This window comes from Physeter macrocephalus, chromosome 21 (assembly GCF_002837175.3).
Source record: "Physeter macrocephalus isolate SW-GA chromosome 21, ASM283717v5, whole genome shotgun sequence".
In the NCBI taxonomy this organism is placed as follows: Eukaryota; Metazoa; Chordata; class Mammalia; order Artiodactyla; family Physeteridae; genus Physeter; species Physeter macrocephalus.
The window spans coordinates 76,845,940-76,872,646 of NC_041234.1; the positions used below are offsets into that span (position 1 = coordinate 76,845,940).

The 26,707-nt window shown below is 39.6% G+C and overlaps 2 protein-coding genes across 3 annotated transcripts in view; one reads left to right on the forward strand and one right to left on the reverse strand.

Moving 5' to 3' along the window:
- The window catches only part of CSTF2 (cleavage stimulation factor subunit 2), a 26,066-nt gene extending 19,808 nt beyond the window's left edge, over positions 1 to 6,258 (forward strand). For both annotated transcript variants that reach the window (XM_028482355.2, XM_055081795.1), the window contains 3 exons: positions 293 to 403; positions 1,482 to 1,607; positions 3,766 to 6,258. In XM_028482355.2, the coding sequence (XP_028338156.1) occupies positions 293 to 403; positions 1,482 to 1,604 (234 nt within the window). In that variant the 3' untranslated portion in view covers positions 1,605 to 1,607; positions 3,766 to 6,258. The remainder of the gene's footprint in view (positions 1 to 292; positions 404 to 1,481; positions 1,608 to 3,765) is intronic.
- Positions 6,259 to 6,468: 210 nt separating this feature from the next.
- Positions 6,469 to 26,707, reverse strand: part of NOX1 (NADPH oxidase 1) — a 27,468-nt gene continuing 7,229 nt past the window's right edge. The window contains 11 exon segments of the mRNA XM_028482357.2: positions 6,469 to 7,078; positions 7,081 to 7,102; positions 11,813 to 11,937; positions 12,133 to 12,279; positions 12,705 to 12,867; positions 13,083 to 13,316; positions 14,260 to 14,354; positions 25,386 to 25,518; positions 25,605 to 25,786; positions 25,890 to 26,035; positions 26,374 to 26,450. Coding sequence (XP_028338158.1) covers positions 6,977 to 7,078; positions 7,081 to 7,102; positions 11,813 to 11,937; positions 12,133 to 12,279; positions 12,705 to 12,867; positions 13,083 to 13,316; positions 14,260 to 14,354; positions 25,386 to 25,518; positions 25,605 to 25,786; positions 25,890 to 26,035; positions 26,374 to 26,450 — 1,426 coding nt within the window. The 3' untranslated portion in view covers positions 6,469 to 6,976.

A 26,707-nucleotide genomic window follows, 5' to 3' on the forward strand; every position in this document is an offset into this window, starting at 1 on the left:
CGGGCCTCTCACTGTTGTGGCCTCTCCCGTTGTGGAGCACAGGCTCAGCAGCCATGGCTTACGGGCCCAGCCACTCCGCGGCATATGGGATCTTCCCGGACCGGGGCACGAACCCGTGTCCCCTGCATCGGCAGGCGGATTCTCAACCACTGCGCCACCAGGGAAGCCCTAATTTGCTTTTTTAACTCATATCCACAATCAGATATTTTTTCACATTGCTGTTATTACTGGCTTCTGGTTACCTAAATGAGAAGTACTAAAAATCTCTCTTCATCTCTCTCTGTGCACATAGGTCCCAGTCATGCAGGGAGCGGGCATGCAAGGAGCGAGCATTCAGGGTGGAGGCCAGCCTGGTGGCTTTAGTCCTGGCCAGAACCAAGTCACGCCGCAGGACCATGAGAAGGTAAGTAATGCTGTCCAGCTGCCTCCAGATGCACAAGTCTTTTGGAGTCCTCTTTTCACAGTCACCATGTGGAAGTCCTGGGTCTTCAGAGTCCCTTTGGAAGTGATGTTTTTACTCCTAGAACTCTTTATGATCTTGTCACCTGAAAATCTGTGGGCTTGGTCCTAAAATTCTTAAATGGATGTATGTGAATGGCAGCTTATCTCACATTTCGACTCATCTGCCAGTAGATTTTTTGTGTGCAGGCCTGATTGACCTGGAAATCCAAATCCCTTTCTTCCTCCCGTTTTCACCTTATCCCTAAAAGCAATAGCAGATTCTCCATGAGCATATCTTTCTGTTTCTATATTTGACCATTGTAGGGAGCTCATATCTGATGGAAAGGCTAAAACTTGTGAAAAGGAGAAACTTTTTTTAAAATTTTGTTTTGTTTTTGGCTGCATTGGGACTTTGTTGCTGTGCACGGGCTTTCTCTAGTTGCGCGAGCGAGGGCTACTCTTCGTGGCGGTGCGTGGGCTTCTCATAGCGGTGGCTTCTCTTGTTGCGGAGCACAGGCTCTAGGTGCTTGGGCTTCAGTAGTTGTGGCACGCAGGCTCAGTAGTTGTGGCTCGCGGGCTCTAGAGCACAGGCTCAGTAGTTGTGGCACGTGGGCTTAGTTGCTCTGCAGCATGTCGGATCTTCCCGGACCAGGGCTCGAACCCATGGCCCCTGCATTGGCAGGCGGATTCTTAACCACTGCGCCACCAGGGAAGTCCCAGGAGAAACTTTTAAAGCAGGATTAAAAACTGTAGACTTTCCAGGGCTCACAGGTGTCACCTTAGTCTTTAAGAATTTGGGGTTCACGAAGGTGTCTGTTTTGAGTCTTCTGATCTTAGGCATTGTACTTGTGTTTTTCATTGTGCCTTTTCTCACCAGCTGGTTTTGGTTTTTTCTTTGGTTTGTTTTGATTTTTTTTTTTTGGCCTGCTGTTTTTTGTGTGTGAACTGTCCTTCCTCTATCCTTCCTTTTTGGACAGAAGCTGGTGGTGTTTTTTTAGCTGCCATCATTAAAACTCACTACCTTTTTTTCCTCTGCACAGGCTGCTTTGATCATGCAGGTTCTTCAACTAACTGCAGACCAGATCGCCATGCTGCCTCCGGAGCAGAGGCAGAGTATCCTGATCTTAAAGGAACAAATACAGAAATCTACTGGAGCGCCTTAAAAGGTGAGCAGACTTACCCTGCCTGAGTCAGACAAGCTCCTCGTGCATTTGGGATATATACCTTCAAGCTTAACCAACAAGACTCTCCAAGGCCTGCACTCCTCTTGGCTACACCCTTCACCCTTCAGTAGCTCAGTCCCTATCATGACAGGGGAAGGCAATGGGCATTTGTTCAGTTATTGAATGGATTGTAATCTAATTTAACCTTTCTTTCCTAATGACAAAAGTGACATGATTAATTTAACCAAATTAATCAAATACAGAAATGTAGAAAGTTCAGGGTAAAAGCTCTGCCTTCTCAATCTCATTCCCTAGACATAACCCCTAAATATAGTTTGATCCTATATTCCTCCAGAATCAGTTGTTATTTTATTCACATAAATAAAAAAATATTTCCCCATCAAAATGAAGAAAATACAAACCATTTCAATGAAACATATAAGCGTTCAGTTTCCAGTATTTATTTTACTTTGAATACTTTGAGGTTAAACTATTACAGCACATAATTTAAGGTAGTGAATGTCCACCATCGCCATCAGTCCCTGTACATTTTAGAGGTTGCTGTACACTGCTGCCCTTATTTTTCTTGCTCATCAGTCAGGTAAAAAGGAACATAGTCATGTGACCTAACTTGATTACATGTATTGGCGTTTCTTTTTAAAAAATTTTTCCCCAAAATCTTGTATTTCATAAACAATTCTGCTTTCTAAGCACAGTTTAAAATGTACATTGTCCCAGTATCAGTTGGAATATCACATTTTGAATTTCTGCTTTTTATTCCATCTTTATTATAATTCCCATCCATGTATCATCATATGACAGTGAACTCATTTACACTAACTAGCAGTCTTTACTAAGTATATTGTATTTTAATCCATATTTGTAATGTTAAAACATCCAAACTGGAAATATGCATTATATCTGTATCTAGACTTTAAATGACTGAACTTTAATGGGAAGCTGTCGTAGATGGATGGAGTAGACTTTCAGTATGATCAGCACTTTTAGTCCAGATACCCAAGGCATTCTATTTTCTTCAGTAAAAGTATAGACTATTATAGACCTATAAAAGTATAGACCTGTTATATTCAGAGGAATAGATATATTAAAAAAAAAACTATTCCTCTCTTTTACTTTTTCTAGTTTTTTTATGCCAGAGAAGGCATTCCCTACAATGTGAGGAAATTATGTTTTGGGATAGTAGAGGTAAAAATGTTTCTGAAAGTTCTTTCATTGTGTATTCTTGCTTATAAGATATCTCATTTTAAAGCCTTGCACATAAACCACAGGGCAAGGTTTTTTGTTTTATCTTTTATTTTGAAATAATTAAAAATTCACAGGAAGTTGGGAAAGTACTACAAAGAGCCTCACGTACCCTTCCCCTAGCTTCCCGCAATGATAACATCTTGGGAAGCTGTTTTACACATACCTTTTTGGTTTATAGTGCAAAAGGAAGAAATTGACTTTGGTACCTTACCGTTAACTAGACTACAGACCTTATTCACCTTTTACCATTTTTTACTAAACCTGCATTAATATGTGTGTGTGTGTGTGTGTGTGTGTGTGTGTATGTGTGTGTGTACGTACACGTAGTTCTGTGCAGTTCTGTGTATGTAGTTCTATGCAGGGAAGGTTTTAATGTGTATTTGCTGGTATTTGTGCGTACTGTAGCCGAGATGTTGGCTCTCCCTCCGTCCTATACCTTGCTCATTGTGATCCAGCTCTGCTGTCACTGACAGGCTTATGTACCATTACCATCAGGTCAGTGGTTCTCAACCAGAGGCAGTTTTGCCCCCTACACGACATTTGGAAATGTCTGGAGACATTTTTGGTTATCACAGCTTTAGGGGGTATGGTGTGCTACTGGCTTTCAGTGGATGGAGACCCGAGATACTGCTAAACATCCTGTAATGCACAGAACATCCCCCAATAACAGAGAGTTCTCTGGCCCTAAATGTCAGTAGTGTTGACGGTGAGAAACTCCGTCGTAAGGGATGATTACTTTGGGGAAGCAAGAGGCAGACACCTTAGGGATCTGTCCCTGGTGATTTGCTCATATGTGTAGCCTCCCTCCCCGACCTTTAAATTTTTTTTTCCTGACGTTTGGGGGAGAGAACTTGGTCTCCACTTCTGATGGCTTTCTCCCAACTTTTCCTTACAGGTTTTCAAAACTACCTGCCAACAAATATGGAAATTAATTCCATAACTTTGTTGAAATGTTGCAAAAAGATGAGTTCTGCATCCTAACCCTTGAATGACTCAAGTTGGTGCCAGGTGGAGGACTCCCATCACCTTCTCTCAGAACAAAATCAGTTCATTCTGTTGTCTTAGTTTGTATGTTTTCTGTGACTTGAAATAAACTTTGAACACAATTTTAGTATACTGCAAATTGATATACATGACCTTTTTGCTTTTAAAAGGCTGAACACCAAGGGTGAAACCTTACATGTGTTTTCTACCCTTACTGCAGTATTGTACTTTAATATTATGTTGCCATAGCTCTGTTTTTCCTTTTAAGTTAACCATTTATTCTTCTTGATGATATTTGAGAATTTCTCAGAAACAGTGTTTTCTGGAACTTAGTTTTTGCTTAGTTTGCTTCCAACAGGAATAATATTTGCCCTTTGAGAGCTTGCTAGAACTTCTGAGTCTACTGGGAGACAATAGCATGTGCTTAGAGCTGTAAAATGGTCAGAAGGCCAACAATGCAAAGAGCCTACCTAGGAGAGCAGTGTATTTAGTTTAGAAAAATCCAAATATCAAAATGTATTTTTTGGTCAGTACCAAGTCTATTCACACGCATAGTTCAGAGTTAAGACAAAGATGATGTATGATCACTGGTTTGAGTGTGTCAACAACACAAGAGACTGTTGACATTTTCTTGTCTGTTTTAAAACCCTTCAGTCTGGGTAGTCAACCTTAAAAGTTAAGAAAGCCACTAATTTTTCACATGTTCAAGGTGAAATAAACACTGAACAGAAATCAAACAAAAAAATACATTTCATCCTGCCTTCTAAATAATTACTAACCTACAGCCCTACCCAGTAACCATATTTATTTATTCTGGGAAACTAAAACATAGAAACTCTAAAACTTTTACATTTTTCTCATTTATTTTAAGAGGACCAAATGTAGAGCATAAGCTGTCAGATTGCCCATTAGGCCTGCCCCTGCCTGCTTCCTTTCAAATAGGTGTGAACATAATCAGTGCCACTGGCTCTAACCTATTGCTCTTCCAGCCTAGTATTCTCTCTCTCATAGTGGCATTAAGGAGAAACATGATTTCTCTCCATCAGGCCAACCTCAAGAGGTTAAGAGGTGCCTTAATAATTAGTAAAGTTCCACTGGAACTACTCCTGAGCCTATTTATGTTCTCAGAGTCCTAGCCTCTGGGTTAGGATTATGGTCAAGTGAATTAAAAGCCTGCCATAGGCTTAGAGAATGTAATAGCATATTGCTTACCTGTGAAGCAAAAGAATGCAACGATAATCAACTTTATGAGAGACATTAAAATTGAGGGATTTTCTACTCTGATATATAAACATTTACTGCAACAAAAATTTGCTGAATAAGATACTTGATATTACAACCTAGGAAGAAAAACTTGCTCAAAACAGCTGAGGAGCTTTCTGGGTATCTTGCTCATCCCCAGTTCAGGCTTAGATGTTGATTATGTGTAGGATTTATTATTATTACCTTTTCTGCCTACTTCCATGAACATTCTAGGCCTTGATATGTTGATTTTAGCAACAGTCATATCTTGAAGTGTCAATATATTTAGACATTAAGACCAAGAGTACAGCCTTTCTCCTTAGGAACTCCTCATTATAAGTTTCAAGAACACTAAGATTCCAAATCAAACTCACTGAAGATCAAATTATAATTTGGTCAGCAGTTGTCTAGTAGGAACCATATCATCAAGGTTCCATTGTGCATGTTCCTAGAGCCTTATTAAATTTAAATTAGCTGAAATCTGGGAAATTGGTAACAGCAGGGGTATCCCACTGTATTCCCATGGAAACATCCATTAGTATTTTTTCCTGATGTCCAGTTAATAAATGAAACACAATTAGCTACCATGAGTTCATGACCTACCTTTATTTTGTTCAAACTAGTGACTGAAAAAATTGCTTTTACTAATCTTTCAAGTCATGTAGGTTTCTGGATAATTAGAAACAATCATTTATTCATTTTTGCTCACTTAATGGTAGAGAAATAGGTGCTATAATGTTGATTCAGTAAAAACATTCTTGTAAATCCAGTGATTTGAATTGTCTTTGGGCACAACGAAATGTGGATTATTTTTCCTCTTTTAAGGGCCCCAATCTTTCCTTCTACTGTTTCACTGTGACTACTGACATCCCAGAGCCAGGTGGATGGAAGAAATAAAAAGCATTTCGATAGGAGAAAGAAAAGGCATTTTACTGATGTCATTAGGTGAATGAGTCCTTAATGAATAGGTATGTACGAGCCAAAAAATGTGTTGTCAAAATTTTAAATTATCTCTTTTTTTAAGACTAGACATTAATAAACCCCCTTGATAAAAATGGCAATAAAGAGTCCTTGTTGACTAAATAATCATCCTAAGATGGAGTTCAAGTTTTCACAATTATTTCCAACAGAACAATGCAAGCTAATGACAACATAACAACTGACTTTCAATTATAATACAATTTCAATTATGATTAGCATACTTTCAAGATTTTCTTTCCCAAATGGAGAGCCTAGGTAAAGTAACAAAAGATTTATTCATTAAGCAAAGAAGAAAATCCTTCATTTTTTGACAAGCAAAAATAGGTAAAGCATAAATTGCTGTTCACACTGGATAAGACCATGTTTAACAGTAAGAATGTACATAGTGTTATATAGGGATTGGGTTCTTGGTAATTCTATGTTCGTTGTTTTACTATTTATGCTTATTATTATGTTTTGTCATTCTTTAATAAATTTTTATTTTAAAAGATCACCCTACTTAGAAATCTTCTTTGTGGGTGGGAGGGAGAGGAGAATGTGACCCAGGGTCCAGGAGACAGTAACACTTGGAATCAACAAAATCACCTGGGGTTAAATTGTGTAACTGTCAGCCACGTCTCCTATCAAGGCTTGCTTCAATCATGGCATTCCAGAAGGATTTACAGTTGTTTTCCCAAGAAAGGACCCATGGGCTTTGCAATTATTGTGACTTCTGAAGTTCTTAGGTCCACGAAGCTCAGTGATGATGAAGTTGAGTCCAATCAAAAAAGAATACCAGGGAGTCAAGGCTTGAAAGAAACATGTTATTGTCCTTAAGTGGTTGCCCAAACCTGACCAGACCAAGTAAATTGTTGAAGATACAGAGGCTAAATGCAGATTACCATCCTTATTCTTATAATTCAGAAATTTTCATTGAAGTAGAATTGAACCTTCTTAGGATCCAGGCTGGAATACCGGTGACAGCATTTGTGTAGGCTCTTTGCCAAAGTCGGAGGACCACACATAGGAAGACTCCCACCGCCAGCCTGCAAGAATAGAATGGTAGCCAGAGTTAGAATGCAGCAAAGGCTGCTGACAATGTTTGTTTGTGGGAATGGTTTCTGCCTCTGCTAGGCCTCTACTACTCCCAACAACCTTACATAAAAATTCAGTTATTGACTTTTTCAAGTTCTTCATGTTCGTCTTCTCACCTTTTCCTCTTGCAAGCCCCAAATATGCTCCCAACCCTTAACCCTCTCAGCACTCAGCCTTGCCTATTCTATTGAGCACAGACACTCAAGTGCACTGATGAAGTACTAGACTCTGGAGCCAGGCTGTCTAGGTTCCAATCCCTGTTCTGACATTTGTCCCAGCTGTGTGACTTTAGGCAAGTCTCTTAACCTCTCTGTGTTTCAATATTCCCCCCTGTAAAATGGGATAAAAATAGTACCCACCTCACAGGGTTGTTTGAAGGTTTAAACAAAAATAACGTGTAAAGCAATTAGAAAAATGTCTGGCACATAGCAAGTGCATATGTTAGCTGCCATTAAATCCATCCAGTGTTTTCTCACACTGAAGAGGTGGTGGTTCTTATTGCCAAGGATAATCTTTCCAGCTAGGCTCTGGGTCTCACCCCGTCATTCCTTCCCTCATACCTTCCTCTCCCCTCTTTTTTACTTGAGACATAATTCACATGACTTAACATTCACGCTTTTAGAGTGTGCAGGTAGTGCTTTTTAGTATAACCGCAAAGTTGTGCAACCATCACCACTATCGAATCCGAGAACATTTCCGTCTTCCCAAAAAGAAAGCCCATACACATTAGCAGTCACTCCCCATTTCCTCCCAACCGTCCCCACTCCCTGCCCTAGACAATCAAGTATACTTTCTGTCTCTAGATTTGCCTATTCTGAGCATTTCATATAAATGGAATCATACAATATGTGGCCTTTTGTGTCTGGTTTCTTGCACTTAGCATACTGTTTTCAAGGCTCCTCCATGTTGTAGCATGTAATATACTTCATTCCTTTTTACAGCTGAATAATATTCCTTTGTGTGAATATACCACATTTTGTTTATCCATTCATCTGTTGATGGACACTTGAGTTGTTACCACTTTTTGGCTATTTTACATACATTCACATACAAGTTTTTGTGTGGACTTACGTTTTCATTTCTCTTGGGTATGTACTTAGGAGTGAAACTGCTGGGTCATGTGGTGACTCTATGTTTAACATTTTGAGGAAATGCCAGAGTTTTCCTAAAGTGCTGCCCTGTTTCACATTCCCATAAGCAACATGGGAGGAACTTGCCTACAGTTTCCCCATTTCCTCGCCAACTCTTGTTATTGCCCTTTTATTATGGCCATCCTAGCCCTCTCTCCCCTTTTGTATGGTTATTTTATTCCTATCTACTGGCTCCTGATCTGTCTATAAATATGCTTAGATCATCCTTAAACTAAATAAGCATTTCCTGGACCCTGCCACTCCTCCAACCCTGTTGACAATACTCCTCTAATATTTCCTCCCTTGGCTTCTGTGATACTGCTTCTACACATTCTCCTACTTCTTTCCTGGCTCATCTTTCTCCCTTCCCACATAATGTATGCATTCCTTAATACAACTTCAACTATGATCAAGACGACACAATCATTAACGTAATCTCTTTTGTTTATATGCTGTTTTACAGCTTACAGAACATTTTTTATATAGCCTTGCTTATTATTCACGACAATCCTGCAAGTGAGTAGAGCAGGCACTTACTAATATAAACCCCCATTTTGCATATGAGGAATGTGAAGATCAGAGGGCTTTGTAGCTCAAGGTCCCAGAACTAGAAAGTGTCAGAACTAGCAGTAGGACCCAGGATCATCTGAATCTGAGTCACTAAGTGTTCTCTCCACTGGCTTCCTGAAGCCTTTCCTGATCACCCCATATGGGCATAGACTTTTCCTCCGTGTCCATGTACCCGCTTCATGGAGTGCATCATTCTGCTTGAGTTGATTATATGCATCTCTTGTTAAAATGTGTGCTCCTTGAAGGCAAGAACCATATCTTATTTTTCTTTCAACCTCCAAATCTTTTAGAATAGTGTGTGCTGTACCCTATAGAAGGTAACCAACAATGTTTGTGGAATTGAACTAATCTTCACCTGCCAACTTGTTCGAGGGATTTATCTAATACAATCAGCTTAATCTTTCCATTGGAATGGCTGATTTTATGGCTGATTTTCATGCTCTAGCATGTCTCAGAACCCCTCAGAAAACTGAGGTCAGATCATCAGTTAACTAGTTAATACACTCCAAACCCTTGTTACTTTAAGTAGAGGTCATTAAGGCCCAAAACAATGCATTTTTTAAAATTTAACTGTAGTTGACTTTTACAATATCGTGTTAGTTTCAGGTGTACAGCTTCAGATTCTTTTCCATTATAGGTTATTACTTCCCTGTGGTATATGGTAAATCCTTGTTATCTGTTTTATATATAGTGATGTATATCTGTTAATTCAATACTCCCAATTTATCCCTCCCCCTCCCCTTTCCCCTTTGGTAACCGTAAGTTTGTTTTCTATGTCTGTGACTCCGTTTCTGTTTTGTAAATAAGTTCATTTGTAGCATTTTTTTAGATTCCACATATAAGTGATATAATATTTGTCTTTGTCTGACTTACTTCACTTAGTATGATAATTTCTAGGTCCATCCATGTTGCTGCAAATGGCATTATCTGAGTAGTGGTCCTTTTTTTTGAAAGAAATTTATTATTTTTTACTTATTTATTTACTTATTTATTTTTTGGTTGTGTCAGGTCTTGGTTGCGGCATGCGGGATCTTCGTTGCGGCTTGCAGTATCCTCCACGGTGGCGCGTGGGGGCTCCTCATTGCGATGCTCAGGCTTCTCTCTAGTTGTGGCCCGCATGCTCAGTAGTTGCAGCACGTGGGCTTAGTTGCCCTACGGCATGTGGGATCCCAGTTCCCCAACCAGGGATTAAACAGGGATTAAACCCATGTCCCCTGCATTGGAAGGTGGATTCCTAACCACTGGACCACCAGGGAAGTCCCTGAGTAGTATTCCATTGTGTGTGTGTGTGTGTGTGTGTGTGTGTGTGTGTGTGTATCACATCCTCTTTATCTATTCATCTGTCAATGGACATTTAGGTTGCTTCCATGTAAATAATGCTGCTGTGAACATTGGGGAGCATGTATCTTTTCGAATTAGAGTTTTCTGTGAATATGTGCCCAGGAGTGGGATTGCTGGATCATATGGTAACTCTATTTTTAGTTTTTTAAAGAAACCTCCATACTGTTTTCCATAGTGGCTGCACCAATTTACATTCCCACCAACACTGTAGGAGGGTTCCCTTTTCTCCACACCCTCTCCAGCATGTACTACTTGTAGACTTTTTGATGATGGCCATCCTGACTGGTGTGAGGTGAAACTTCATTGTAGTTTTGATATGCATTTCTCTAACAATTAGTGATACTGAGCATCTTTTCATGTGCCTGGTGGCCATCTGTATGTCTTCTCTGGAGAAATGTCTGTTTAGGTCTTCTGCCCATTATTTGATAGGGTTGTTTTTTTTTTTCTTTGATATTGAGTGGTATGAGCTGTCTGTGTATTTTGAAAAGTAAGCCCTCGTCAGCTGCATTGCTTGCAAATATTTTCTCCCAGTCTGTAGGTTGTCTTTTCATTTTGTTTATGGTTTCCTTTACTGTGCAAAAGCTTTTAAGTTTGATTAGGTCCCATTTGTTTATTTTGCTTTTATTTCTTTTGCCTTGGGAGACTGATCTAAGAAAATATTACTACAGTTTATGTCTGAGAATGTTTTGCCTAGGTTCTCTTCTAGTTTTATGGTGTCATGTCTTATATTTAAGTCTTTAAGCCATTTTGAGTTTATTTTTGTGTATAGTGTGAGGGAGTGTTCTAACTTTATTGATTTACTTGAGGCTGTCCATCTTTCCCAACACCACTTGCTGAAAAGACTGTCTTATCTCCATTGTATATTCTTGCCTACTTTGTTGAAGATTAATTGGCCGTAAGTGTGTGGGTTTATTTCTGGGCTCTCTATTCTGTTCCATTGATCTATATATCTGCTTTTGTGCCAGTACCAAGCTGTTGTGATTACCTATTTTAAGAGGACCAAATGTAGAGCATAAGCTGTCAGATTGCCCCTTAGGCCTGCCCCTGCCTGCTTCCTTTCAAATAGGTGTGAACATAATCAGTGCCACTGGCTCTAACCTATTGCTCTTCCAGCCTAGTATTCTCTCTCTCATAGTGGCATTAAGGAGAAACATGATTTCTCTCCATCAGGCCAACCTCAAGACTTTTGTGCCAGTACCAAGCTGTTGTGATTACCGCAGCTTTGTAGTATTATCTAAAGTCTGGGAGGGTTATGCCTCCAGCTTTGTTCTTTTTCCTCAGAATTGCTTAGGCCCAAAACAGTGCATTTGAATTGTTCCCGTTCTCTATTTTGTTTGGTAATACAGCCAGAACTGAGTCTCTTTGCCTCACTGTTTGAATGCATGTGGGGACAACAAATGTCTTCTCATCAATTACAAGATCAAGACCCTTATTTCACTGAAACGCCACAGGAAATTTCCTCACTTTTAAGCAAGAATCTAAGATTGGTGCAAATAGTTTTGGCCCCAGAGATCTTTCCCAAGAGTGTTCAACATGCTGTAATACTTTTCCTAAACCTAAATCTGCAAAATCAATCAGTTCTGCAAAATCAATTCTGTAACTAGAGGAAAATACACTTACTTGGGGTGGGTGGTAGCTATTGTAGAAAACTCATTGTCCCACGCAGTTCTCCCAAAGGAGGTTTTCTGTTTCAGACCTGTCAGGATATCAGTGGCCTTGTCAAAGCTTAATGCCGCGTGACCAGCCTGGAGTCAGAGAAATAGGAAGTTAGAAAAAGCAGGTCCTGATAGCTGACTCTTCCTTCAGCCACTTTTAAACTTGGGTGTGAAGGTGAGGACAGGTAGGAAATCATAAGAAATGATTATTTCTAATCAGCATGCATTATGTTTCGCCTGACATTCATCTTGCATCTTGGGAATTAGTCTGTTGTTTGAACTCACAAAGTTGCAGTCCCATCCGGTGAGGAAGAGACGGTAGTTTAGGAAACCCACTTTGCCTAATTCCTCCATCTCCTGTTCCAGGGAAACCAATAGGTCATTGAACCAAGCAAATGCACCTGTCTCCCTGTAGATCCAGTAGAAATAGATCTGGAATCAGCAAAAGAGAATATAGCCTTATTAAGTGCCCTTTACAATGTGCACTACGGTGACATGATTATGTACGTTTACACTACATTTGTTGATCCAGTCTAAGAGCGACCTGAAAAAAATCACCTCTACAGTACAGCAGACCTCAGGTGGCATTAATGTCCAGAGTCCTAACAACTTCCCTTATGGAAAGAGAACTCCAACGTCAGCTTTAGTTCAAAGTGATTTTAAACTCCAATTGAAAATGAAGACCCAGTTCTTATGGTAAGTCTGTAGAAGCGGATGCCTTGGCAGGGAGAAGTGATCACTCACTCTCATAACTCCAGGGAGGGGTTACTCTCTTACCAGTTGTAAAGCACTTAGCCCATGAAAGCAATGGACCTATCAGGCCCAGACCAGATGAAAAGTGGTATTCGGGAGCATACCGTTTGTGTTTTGAGGTTGTGATCTGCATTCCGGAATTTGTACCAGATGGATTTCAAGATGGAAGCAAAGGGGGTGACCCCAATTCCTGCCCTGACCAACACAGCCACTTCATACTGGAAGACATCCTCACTGACAGTGCCAAAGGGACCATCCACCTGGATCCTGGCAGAAGGCAAAAAACAAAGGGCAAGTGAAGTCTCACCTCCACCCACAACCTCAAAAATCCTCCCAGAGGCAGAGCTGTTCCACAGCTGATTGCTACCTGTTTATTTTAATCATACTCCATTGTACCAGACTTAAGTTTCAATGCAGAATTGCTTTCTCTTTTCTGCTTGTCTGCGTTCTGGTCTGGGTCTCTGCTGCTCTTAAGGACCTACCTGGGAACTGGTGAATTCTGTTGTTCAAAAGCCCTTATGAGATTTTCTGTCCAGTCCCCCACTGCTCAGATATGAAAGGAAAAGAAGCCTTCCTCTGCAGCAGAGGTCAGGGTAAAGGGATGCCACTCCAGGTAAGAGATTGAGGGGCAATTAACAAAAATATACTGTCCCACTTCCATGCTGAAGCCATGCTTGTGCATCTGCAATTCCAAAACTTTGGATGGGTACGTGACCCATCCTATGAATAAAGCACAGAGGCCAAAGGAGGCAAATTCAAATAGAGACAGGAGCAGGCAGATAAAGTAAATAAGTAAAGCTGGAGAGCTGGTGATGGCCGTAAATTGTGAACACAAGTCTTTTCTAAAGGGGGCAGCAGTTACCAAGTCCAGACAATGGTCGCACTACGGAGGCAAGACTCAGCATTATCAGGTTGCCTGATTCTTCAAGAGAAGCCAGAAATGCCACTTTTAAAAATTGAAGCATGGTTGATTTACAATATTGTGTTAGTTTCAGTTGTACAGCATAGTGATTCAGTTATTATTTGCAGATTATATTCCATTATAGGTTATTGCAAGATATTGAATATAATTCCCTGTGCTGTAACTGGGTAGGCTGTTAAAGCAACAAGAAATGCTTTTTTTTTTTTTTTTTTTGCGGTACGCGGGCCTCTCACTGTTGTGGCCTCTCCCGTTGCGGAGCACAGGCTCCGGACGCGCAGGCTCAGCGGCCATGGCTCACGGGCCCAGTCGTTCGGCGGCATGTGGGATCTTCCCGGACCGGGGCACGAACCCGTGTCCCCTGCATCGGCAGGTGGACTCTCAACCACTGCGCCACCAGGGAAGCCCCAAGAAATGCCATTTTTTTAATGTGAAAGCCTCCATCCAGATTTCTAAATGTTAGCAACCAATCTGACTTTCTAAACAATCAGGGTGTATGCCAAACAAAATATGTCTGTGGGCTAGATATGGTGCAGACTGCCTGTTTGCAGCTTCTGACATAGACCCATGCTGATGATTTCTGCCAAACCTCTTTCCAGCTCTGTCCAGCTCTGGAGGAACTCAAATATATTGCCCTCAAATACTTTTTTATTCCTGTCAAGGTGACAACGTGGCAATTTATTTCTATAATCAGGAAGAACACAACTCTTAGCAGAGCAAGAAGAAAGTGCATATTCTTTACCTTGGTAATCACAACCTTCTGCTGGGAGTGATAAAATCGGAGGATTCTTTCAAAGATGTAAATAATGACTGGTGTAAGGATCCACTTCCAAGACTGCACACAGAGACAATAAAAAGTGAGGTTACACATTAATCTCTTCTCTAGGATTTGTTTGTGTAGCAGTTCATTCCTTTATTCAATAAATATTTACTGAGTTCTCTGACGTGTATCATTATTAAGCCGCTAATTTCACCAAAGCTTGAAGACAGAAATGGAAAGGAGTAATCCACAATGGTTTTGTTTGCTAATCTGTTACTCATAAAGCAGATCATTTCCTGAAATTTTACAGGTCTCACCAGGAAGCAAGAGAAAAGCACAGAAATAAAATACATGGTAATTATATATATTCTTAAATTATATTTAAAGTTTAATTTTAAGAATCTAAGACTATCTTCCAGGACAACCTGTCCAATCTGAAAAACCAACAGAGAAGGTAGATGTGAAATAGCAGCAGATGATTAAAAACAAAACAACAAAAAAAGGGAACGTGTGTGGCTGACGCTATTGGTAACAGTAATATATAAAACTTGGTATTTATCCATCACCTCTTTTTTCAGGTGCTCAAAACATCTAACATAGTAAAACACTTTTTATCTTGTCTACTTTTTTTTTTAAAGCAGTCTCTCTATTCCTGAGATCTTCTCAAATGCAGCAGTTTGCTTCTATATGCACAGGAGCTACTAAAAATGTATTTCCTAGCAGTGCTAAGTCATGTTCTTCTTTGCCCAACTGGTCAATCACAATACATTGGAACTGTGTGGAATGAGGTTTCTTATGCTGTTTCAGAGACGGGGCCAGTAAATCAGAGGGTGGGTATAATACAATTTGATGCTACTTCTTTTTTTTTTTTTTTTTTTTTTTTTTCGGTACGCGGGCCTCTCACTGTTGTGGCCTCTCCCGTTGCGGAGCACAGGCTCCGGACGCGCAGGCTCAGCGGCCATGGCTCACGGGCCCAGCCGCTCCGCGGCATATGGGATCTTCCCGGCTCGGGGCACGAACCCGCATCCCCTGCATCGGCAGGCGGATTCTCAACCACTGCGCCACCAGGGAAGCCCTGATGCTACTTCTTATTTGGAAAAAATCCCCAGCTGAATTTAGAAGACATGAAAAAAATATATTTAAGAAGTGGCTAGGACTTCCCTGGTGGTCCAGTGGTTTGGACTCCATGCTTCCAGTGCAGGGGGCACGGGTTTGATCCCTGGTTGGGGAAGTTCCGCATGCTGTGGGGTGTGGCCAAAAATAATTTTTTTTTAAAAAGTGGCTAATCACCAATGTGGGAAAAAATGTTAGCTTTGAAAGTAATCAGAGGAAATGAATATTAAAACAAAATAGCATTTTAGTGTCTCAAATTGGAAAGCAGTTTCAGACAATAATGCCCACCATTCAGTGGGATGCAGGGAAACAGACACATTCACATGTGCACCTGGGGGAAGTACAAATAAGTAGCATCTTCCCGGAGAGCAATTTGGCAAAACATCTCAACAGCCTTGAAAGCATTCCTTCTATTTGACACAGGAGTTTTACTTCTAGGAAATGGAGCATAAAAGAATAATTAAGGTGTGCACAAAGTATATGAGTATAGTCATGACCCCTTATTTACTAAGAAAAAATGACAAAAATGTCATATCGGACTCCTCTGGTGGCACAGTGGCTAAGAATCCACCTGCCAATGCAGGGGACACGGATTCGAGCCCTGGTCTGGGACGATCCCACATGCCATGGAGCAACTAAGCCCGTGCGCCACAACTACCGAGCCTGCGCTCTAGAGCCCGCGAGCCACAACTACTGACCCCGTGTGCCACAATTACTGAAGCCCACGCTCCTAGAGCCCGTGCTCTGCAGCAAGAGAAGCCACAGCAGTGAGAAGCCCACTCACCACAACGAAAAGTAGCTGCTGCTCGCCACCACTAGAGAAAGCCCGCGTGCAGCAACAAAGACCCAACGCAGCCATAAATAAATAAATAAATAAATATTTTTTTAAAGTGGCATATCATACAGACTTTTTTTGGCCAATACCAAACTGTCTTTTCTTAATTTTTATTTATTTTTTGTATTGAGATATAATTGACATATAACATTTTCATGTGCACAACATAATGATTCAATATTTGTATATATTGCAAAATGATCACCACAATAATTCTAGTTAACCTTTCTCACCATGCATGGTAACAAAAAAATTTTTTTTCTTGTGATGAGAAATTTTAAGATCTACTTTCTTGGCACCTTTCAAATATGCAGTAGAGTATTATTAATTATAGTCACCATGCTGTACATTAGATCCTCAGGACATTTTATAACTGGAAGTTTGTACCTTTTCACTACTTTCACTCATTTCGCCTACACCCCAGCCCCTGCTTCTGGTAACCACCAATCTGTTCTCCGTATCTATGAGCTTTTTTTTTTTTAGAGTCCACATATAAGTGAGATCATACAGTATTTGCTTTTTCTGTCTGACTTATTTCACTTAGCATAATACCCTCAAGGTCATTAAAAATGGTCATGTAGAAAAAATGACAAAAATGGTATAACATATGGCATTTTTAAAACAAATTCTTCACGGACATCCATGGTGGTCCAGTGGTTAGGACTCCACACTCCCAATGCAGGGGGCATGGGTTCAATCCCTGGTCGGGATTGAAGATCCCTCATGCTGTGTGGTGCAGCAAAAAAAAAAAAAAGTTTCAGTAGAATACTTGACAATATAGGAAAGGATCCATGATATAGACTAAAGGAAAAAAGTTATTACTTCTAGGTGATAAAATTCTGTGAAATTTTAATTTTCTTCTAAATATTTTTCTGTGTTTTCCAAACTTTCTGCAATAAGCATGTATTATTTGTATAATTTTTAAATGGGGAGAATGTGGAGAGAGTATTTTTGTGTGTGTTTATGGAAGAAATAAACCAATACATTCAAACAGATGGCAAAACCGGTATTCTCTCCCTTGTGAAATTACATGACTATTCAAAGCAACACCTGAGTTCTAAGTATACCTCTAAATAGGCCAACTATACCTTTATCTCAGGTAATAGATAGGAAAGGGATAGAAGCTGATGTGCAAGGTAAGACAGGGGATTAACTGCCTTAGCTAGTAAGGGACTAGTCAAGCGTTATAGCTTCTTGTCTTTAAGGACCTCTTACTGGTCAAATAATATAAAAGGGGTCTGGTCATAGCCTACAAGTTCCACTGACTTTAGAAATGAAATGTGCTATTAACATATATCAGGTATGTCCTTTTAAAATTATTTTTAAAATAGGTAATACATGTACATGTCACAAAATTCAAAAGTACAAAAGCTGCTCCCCTCAGCTCCCCAAGGCAGTCAATATTATTATTTTGTGAATCCTTTTGGAGAATATGCATTTAAATGATAATATTACATTAAGTACAAATGGTAGCAGAGAATACATACTGCCCTGACTTGTTTTCATTTAACATTTTAGAGACTGGTCCATATTCGTATCTAGCAAGCTACCTTTTTATTTTCCATGGTTACAGAGTATGCCATTGTAGGAAAGTCCCGTAATTTAACTAGTCCCCTATTGATGGGCACTTATTTCCAATCTTTTGTTCTATAAAGCAATGTTACAATGAATAACCTAATACATGTAATTTAACACATTTGCAAGCATATTTTAGATGCTCACCAGCAATGCTTGAGAGCATTACCAACACAGCACATGAGCAAACTCTTTGATCTTTGCTAATCTGTTAGGTTTATTACTGCGATCACTCTGTTCATATCTTCTACATCTTTTTTTTTAATCAGGTTGTTAGGCTTTTTCTTATTGATTTCTATATTTGCATATTAGGAAATTAATTCATGGTCTGTGAACTGTAAATACTTTTCCTACTCAGTAATTTGTTACCTGTCTTTATTTATGATGGATTTTTTTGCCATAAAAAATATGTATATATGGATGGATGGATGGAGAGAGAGAGAGGGAGAGAATAAATAAATTTGAATAAAAATATGTATTTTCTTTCCTTTTCTGGCTTCGAGCTTTTTAAAAATATTATTTAGACTATTTTTACTAACACTCCAGTATTAGAAAAAAATTCCCATGTGGTCTTAAGGTGCTTTTATGATTTCTTTCTTTTTTTTCAACATTTAAATCCTTGATCCATGCATCCTTGACCATATTTTACTGTAAAGTGTGGAATAAAGAGACAGTTTTTTTTTCCTAGATGTCTATCCTATTATTGTAAAGAAAAGTATTGAATAATGTATCTTTTGTCCCAACTGATTTGAAATGTCAACTTTAGGGGATTTTCTTTCTTTCTTTCTCTCTTTTTAAATTAATTAATTTTTGGCTGTGTTGGGTCTTCATTGCTGTGCGTGGGCTTTCTCTAGTTGCAGCAAGCGGGGGCTACTCTTAGTTGTGGTGCACAGGCTTCTCATTGTGGTGGCTTCTCTTGTTGCAGAACACAGGCTCTAGGTGCGTGGGCATCAGTAGTTGTGGCACGCGGGCTCAGTAGTTGTGGTGCATGGGCTTAGTTGCTCTGCAGCATGTGGGATCTTCCCGGACCAGGGCTTGAACCCGTGTCCCCTGCATTGGCAGGTGGATTCTTAACCACTGCACCGCCAAGGAAGTCACAGGGTGTTTTCAAAAAACATTTTTCTCTTTCTACATGAGGACAGAGCTATTGCTCTTAATTCTGCATATGATTTAAAGACTTTAATCATCCTCAGAGCACTTTAAGACACCACAAATCAACCTTTCCCTTCCATTTCTTCCTCAATCTAACATATTTTATGAATAAGCAAAGGTAAAGCGTAATATCCACAGTAATTACCTTGAGGCACACCTTAAGTTCCCTGGAATCCAGTTTATTGATCATCCACTATCTAACAATAATTTCCAGGCATGTTCTTACAATACCAAAGAAAGCCAACTTCAAGAATGGTTTAAAAAATAAATTGAGGGGGCTTCCCGTGTGACCTCTGCCAATGACATATGGCAAATTAGGGCACTAAGCTCCCCGAGCCTCAGGTTCCCCATCCAGGAGTTGAGGAGAGGACCTTCCTCCAGAGGGTTCTTGTTGGTATTTTATGAAGTCACAAGGCAGCGGGCTGTGGCCAAGATGGTGGAGTAGGAAAACCCTGAGCTTGCCTCCTCCCACATGCACACAAACATTACAAGTATTTACAGAGCAACTATCTATGAGAACGACCTGAAGACCAGCAGAAAAGATTTTCCACAACTAAAAATATAAAGAAATAACCAAAACGAGATGGCTAGGAGGGGTGGAGTTGTGTTATAGTCAAGACCCATACCCCCAGGTGGGTGACCCACAAACGGGAGGATGATTACAATTGCAGAGGTTCTCCTCAAGGAGGGAGGGGTCTGAGGCCCACATTGGGCTCCGCAGCCTGCGGTTTTGCACGAGACCCTGAAATTTTGGCTTTGAAGGCCACTGGGCCTTACTTTTGGGAGGCCCAGAGGGCTGTGAGAAATAGAGTCTCCACTCTTAAAGGGTGTATACAAAATCTCACATGCTCTAGGACCCAGGGCAGAAACAGTCGTTTGAAAGGAGCATGGGTCAGTCCACCTGCTGATCTTGGAGAGCCTCCTGGAGAGGGAGGAGGTCATTGGAGCCCAACCTCTGGGATATAGATACTGGTGGCAACCATTTGGGGGAGCTCGTTCTACCACTAGAACACTGGTGTTGGCAAGTGCCATTTTGGAGTCCTCCCTCTAGCCTATTAGTGCTGGGAGCTTACCCACCCACCAGTGGGCTGGCATTGGAGCTCCCCCAGCTGCAAAGACAGTCACACTGGGACATGGTCCCACCCAAGAGCAAGCTGGCACCAACCCTAGGACCCCCAGACTATGAAGGCAGCCACACAGGGACCCAGCCACCCAGCAGGTTGGCAGCCACTACAAGAGGCAGGGCCTGGCAGCCAATGTGGCCAGAGGCCAGTCATGCTTACCAGTATGCCCACAGTAGTCAGCCTCATCACAACAGAAGAGCCCATGCAGCTCACATAGGCGGCACCCATACAGCATATAGCTCTGGTGATCAGAGGGGAGTGTGCTACTGGGCCCCATAGGATGTCTCCTACATAAGGCCACTTCTCCAAGATCGGGAAATGTAACTGACCTATCTAATACATAGAAATAAACAGACAATTAGGCAAAATGGGGAGACAGAGGAATATCTTCCAGACAAATGAACAAGACAAAACCCCAGAAGAACTAGGCAAAGTGGAGATAAGTAATCTACCTGATAAAGAGTTCAAGGTAATGATCACAAAGATGCTCAACACACTCAGGAAAATAAAAAATGAACACTGAGAAATTTTAACAAAGAGTTAGAAAATATAAAGTAGAACCAAAGAGAGCTGAAATAAAATAACTGAAATAAAAAATACACCAGAAGGAATCAACAGTAGATTAGATGATACAGAGGAACAGATCAGCACACTGGAAGACAGAGTAATGGAAATCACTGAAGCTAAACAGAAAAAAGGATTTTAAAAAATGAGGAGAAAAAAAATGATATAAGTCTATATTGACCTGAAAAGATGCTCAAGATATATGGTTTTCTTGAAAATCAGGAATCAAACAAGTACTACAGAATTGTTCCATTATTAAAAACAACAAAAAACTAGATACATATGTCTGAATATGTATGTATATTAAAAAGCCCATAAGAATAAAAAAATGAGGAGAGCTTAAGAGACTTCTGGGACCACATCAAGCATGCTAACATTTGCAATATAGGGGTCTCAGAGAGGTAGAGAGAGAGAAAGGGGCAGAGAACCTATCTGAAGAAATAATAGCTGAAAACTTCCCTAACCTGGGGAAGGAAGCAGACATTCAGGTCCAGGAGGTACAGAGAGTCCCAAACAAGATGAACTCAAAGACGTCCACACCAAGACACATTATAATTAACATGGCAAAGTTAAAGATAAAGAGAGAACCTTAAAAGCAGCAAGAGAAAAGGAACTAGTTATGTACAAGGGAACTTCCATAAGACTAGCAGCTAACTTTTCAGCAAAAACTTTGCAGTCCAGAAGGAAGTGGCACTATATATTCCAAGTGATGAAAAGAAAAAACCTACAACCAAGAATACTCTACCTGACAAGGCTATCATTCAGATTTGAAGAAGAGATAAAGAGTTTTACAGTCATGCAAAAGCTAAAAGAGCTTAGCATCAGTAAAGATCAGAGTGGAAACAAATGAAATAGAGACTGAAGAAAAATCAATGAAACTGAGAGCTGGTTCTTTGAACAGATGAAACTGATAAACCTTTAACCACACTCATCAAGAAAAAAAGAGTGGGCCTAAGTAAATGAAATCAGAAATGAAAGAAGAAAAGTTACAACTGACACCATAGAAATATAAAAGATCATAAGAGATTACTACAAAAAAATTATTATATGCTAATAAAATGGACACTCTAGAAGAAATGGATAAATTCCTAGAAACATACAATCTCCCAGGACTGAATCAGGAAGAAATACAAAATATGAACAGACCAATAACCAGTAATGAAACTGAATCAGTAGTAAAGAAATCCCAACAAACAGAAGTCCAGGATTAGACAGCTTCACGGGTAAATTCTACCAAACATTTAAACAAGAATTAATGCCTTTTCTACAATCTCCCAGGACTGAATCAGGAAGAAATAGAAAATATGAACAGACTGATTACCAGTAAAGAAATTGAATCAGTAGTATAAAAAAAAACCTCCAAACAAACAAAAGTCTAGGACCAGATGGCTTCATAGGTGAATTCTACTAAACAACCTGAAGAAGAGTTAGCACCTAGCCTTCTCAAATTATTCCAAAAAATCACAGAAGAAGGAACAATTCTGAATGCATTCTGTAAGGCCAGCATCACCCTAATACCAAAACCAGGCACCACAAAAAAAGAAAGTTACAGGCCAATATCACTGATAAACATAGATGCAAAAATCTTCAACAAAATACTAGCAAACAGAATCCAACAACACATTAAAAGGATCATACACCATGGTCAAGTGGGACTCTTCCCAGGGATGCAAGAATGGTTCAATATCTGCAAATCAATCAATGTGATATACCACATTAACAAATTGAAGAATAAAAATTATATGATGATCTCAATAGATGCAAAAAAGCTTTTGATAAAATTCAACATCCATTTCTGATAAAAACTCTTAACAAAATGTGTATAGAGGGAACATGCCTCAACAAAATAAATGCCATATATGACAAATCTACAGCTAGCATCATACTCACTGGTGAAAGCCTTAAAGTATTTTCTCTAAGATCGGGAACAAGATGAGGGTGCCCACTCTCGCCACTTTTATTCAACATAGTATTGGAATTGTTAGCCACAGCAGACAAGAGAAATAAATAAAAGGTATCCAAATTGGAAAGAAAGAAGTAAAGCTGTCACTGTTTGTAGATGACATAATAATATATATAGAAAACTCTAACGACACCACCAAAAAACTATTAGAACTAATAAATTAATTGAGTAAAGTTTCAGGGTATGAAATTAATATACAGAAATGTGTTGTGTTTCCATACACTAAAAATGAACTATCACAGAAAGAAATGAAGAAATAATCCCATTTACAATGGCATCAAAAAGAATAAAACACCTAGGAATAAATCTAAACAAAGAGGTATAAAAAACCTATACTCAGAAAACTATAAGATATTGATGAAAGAAATTCAAGAGGACACGATACATGGGAAGATATACCGTGCTTATGGATTGGAAGAATTATTATTGCTAAAAAGACCATACTACCCAAGGCAATCTACAGATTCAATGCAATCCCTACCAAAATACTAATGGCATTTTTTGCAGAACTAGAACAAATAATTCTAAAATATGTATGGAAACACAAAAGACCCTGGATAACCAAAACAGTCTTGAGAAAGAAGAACAAACCTAGAGCTCCCAGGTTTCAAACTACACTACAAAGCTACAGTAATCAAAATCCCTACCAAAATACTAATGGCATTTTTTGCAGAACTAGAACAAGTAATTCTAAAATATGTATGGAAACACAAAAGACCCTGGATAACCAAAACAGTCTTGAGAAAGAAGAACAAAGCTAGAGCTCCCAGGTTTCAAACTACACTACAAAGCTACAGTAATCAAAAAAAGTATGATACTGGCATGAAAACAGACACATAGGTCAATGGAGCAGAATAGAGAGCCCAGAAATAAACCCACACTTAGATGGTCAATTAATCTATGACAGAGGAGGTAAGATCATACAATGGAGAAAAGATAGCCTCTCCAATAAATGGTGTTGGGAAAACCGGACAGCTACAGGGAAAAGAATCAAATTGGACTACTCTCTTACACTATAAATAAAAATAAACTCGAAATGAAGTAAAGACTTCAATGTAAGACCTGAAACCGTAAAATTCCTAGTAGAAAACAGGCAGTATGCTCTTTGACATCAGTCTCAGCAATATTTTTTTGATATGTCTCCTCAGGAAAGGGAAACAAAAGCAAAAATAAACTAATAGGACTATATCAAATAAGAAGCTTTTGCACAGTGAAGGGAACTATCAACAAAACGAAAAGACAGCCTACTGAATGGGAGAAGATATTTGCAAATGATATATCCAATAAAGGGTTAATATCCAAAATATACAAAGAACTCATATAACTCAACATCAAACAAACAACCCAATTAAAAAATGGGCAGAGGACCTGAATAGACATTTTTCAAAAAAAGACATACAGATGGCCAACAGACACATGAAACGATGCACAATATCACTAAACCATCAGAGAAATGCAAGTCAAAACCAAAATGAGATATCACCTTACACTTTTCAGAATGGCTATTATAAAAAAGACAACAAATAAGTTTTGGTGAGAATGTGGAGAAAAGAGAATCCTTGTGCACTATTGGAGGGAGTGTAAATTGGTGCAGCCATTATGTAAAACAGTATGGCAGTTCCTCAAAAAATTAAAAATAGAACTATCATAGGAGCTAGCAATTCCACTTCTGGGTACAGCTGACCCTTGAACAACACGAGTTTGAACTGCACATGTCCATTTATATGCATATGTTTTTCAATAAATGCATACTATAGTACTATAAGATCTGTGGTTCATTGAGTCTGCTGATGCCAAAACGTGGATACAAAGGCCAGCTGTAAAGTTTTACACAGATTTTTGTCTTCCCAGGATTGTCACTCCTAACCCCTGAGTTGTTCAAGGGTCAACTGTATTTTTCCAAGGTAAACAAAAACACTAATTTTAAAAGATATATGCATCCCTATGTCCATTGCATCATTATTTACAATAACCAAGATATGGAAGCAACCAAGTGTCCATTGATAGATGAATGGATAAAGAAAACGTGACATATATATATATATAATGGAATATTATCTATATGTACATACATAATAGAATATTACTCAGTCATAAAATAGAATGAAATCTTGCCATTTGCAACAACATGGACAGATCCTGAGGGTATTATGAAAAGTGCAATAAGTCAGAGAAAGACAAATACCTTACGATTTCACTTACATGTGGAATCTAAAAAACAAAACAAATGAACAAACATAACAAAACAGAAAGAGACTCATAGATACAGAGAAGAGACTGGTGGTGCCAGAGGGGAGATGGAGGGGGGCAATGAGTGAAATAGGTGAGAGAGATTAAAAGGTACAAACTTCCAGTTATAAAATAAGTCAAAGGGGTGTAATGTACAGCATGGGGAATATAGTCAATAATATTTTAATAACTTTGTATGGTGACAGATGGTAACATATTATGGTGATCATTTTGTAATGTATAAAAATACCAAATCACTCTATTGTACACTTGAAACTAATATAATATTGTAAGTCAATTATACTTCGATTTTTTAAAAAAAGAAAAAAAGTTGAACTCAGAAACAGAAAGTAGTAAGGGGCTGGAAGGTGGGGGAAATGGGGAGATGCTGGTCAAAGGGTACAAGCCTTCAGTCAGAAGATGAATAACATATAGCATATGTCCTCCATAGGAGCCAGCACCAGGCTGAGCTAATAATGGTTATAATAAGAAGAGTAATAATAACAATAACAGCTCCTAACAAGAATCTACTATCCTTGTCCTGGTCTTACCTCAGCGGGGATCCCTTCAAATTGGGGAGGCTTGCAGTGGGAGTCAGGATCGTTCCACTTCTCAAAAAACTCTGCACACTTGTGAGGATGATTCTCATCCATGTTCTTTTCTGTTTGATTCCGGACAAGTCCACTGAGACAGACAAAAAGACAATATGCGGCAAAGAATTATGCAAGGTCAGGAACTGGGGCATGAAAATGGGAGTTTGAGGACCTTACCCAAGGCCATGAATCCCTAAGCCAATGAAGTACATGATAAAAATATGGTGTATATACCAGAAGACCTCAGAATAACTCCTCCAGATAAATTCCATAGCTAAAGTCACTATGAGAACCAGAGCTATTGTGATGATCACTCCAGTGACACCAGCAATGTGGCTGAATGTCACATACTCCATTGTCTATGAAAGGAGAAATTTCAGCCTGACACAATGTCCACGAGGGACACCATGCCTTTCCTGCTCATGACCAGATTCCAGATGCTTTGCCCTTGAGTCAACTCACTGTGTTTGAGGACTGGATGGGATTTAGCCAAGAATCTTTCTCCTGATGAGATAGGTTGGAGAGAATGGAAGCAAGGGATCCATCTGTGGCCTGTCGGCTTCTGCTATATTGTTCAGAGTTAAACAGGTGTGTGGTGATGTGAATAGCTAAATGAAAAGATGGAAAGGAATGTGAGAGTTGTCTCAGAAACATCATGGCTGGCATGCCCCACTAGAAGAGGAGGATCCTATATATAGTGCCAAGCAGAATGGTGAGTCCACAGAAGGTGCCCAATAATGATTACAGAGAGAATCAAAATCTTTTTTATACTGACTCTGTCCCCAAAGGAATAGAATGTAAATTCCATGAAAGCAGGTTTAGAATAGTGCCTGGCAAATAGTGCCAGGTGTTCAATAAATATATTTTGAATGTTTATATGCGTGGATGAATGAAACTAGATTCTGAATGTCCAGGAGCCTGCAGTTTCATCGTTTGCCCCAGTTACCTGTGTGTAGGTAGATTATATATGCCACCAGCTTGTGGAAGGTGAGGTTGTGATCCAGTTGCTTTCCCAGGGTGCGCCTACAAAACGACAAATGTAAAATGAGCAAAATCGGGTGTATCCAGGCAGCTCTATGAAATTCGCTAACCCATAACCAACATGTCTTACATAGAGTATGCCAATACACACCCATTCTTGCTCACCCTCTTGGTTACCAAAGGAGACCTCTGGCTTCCATACCTAGGGGCTTGGTGTTGAGCTGTCCTACTGAGACATCAAGAGTCTCTTGTCTGGGCTTCCCTGGTGGTGCAGTGGTTGAGAGTCCGCCTGCCGATGC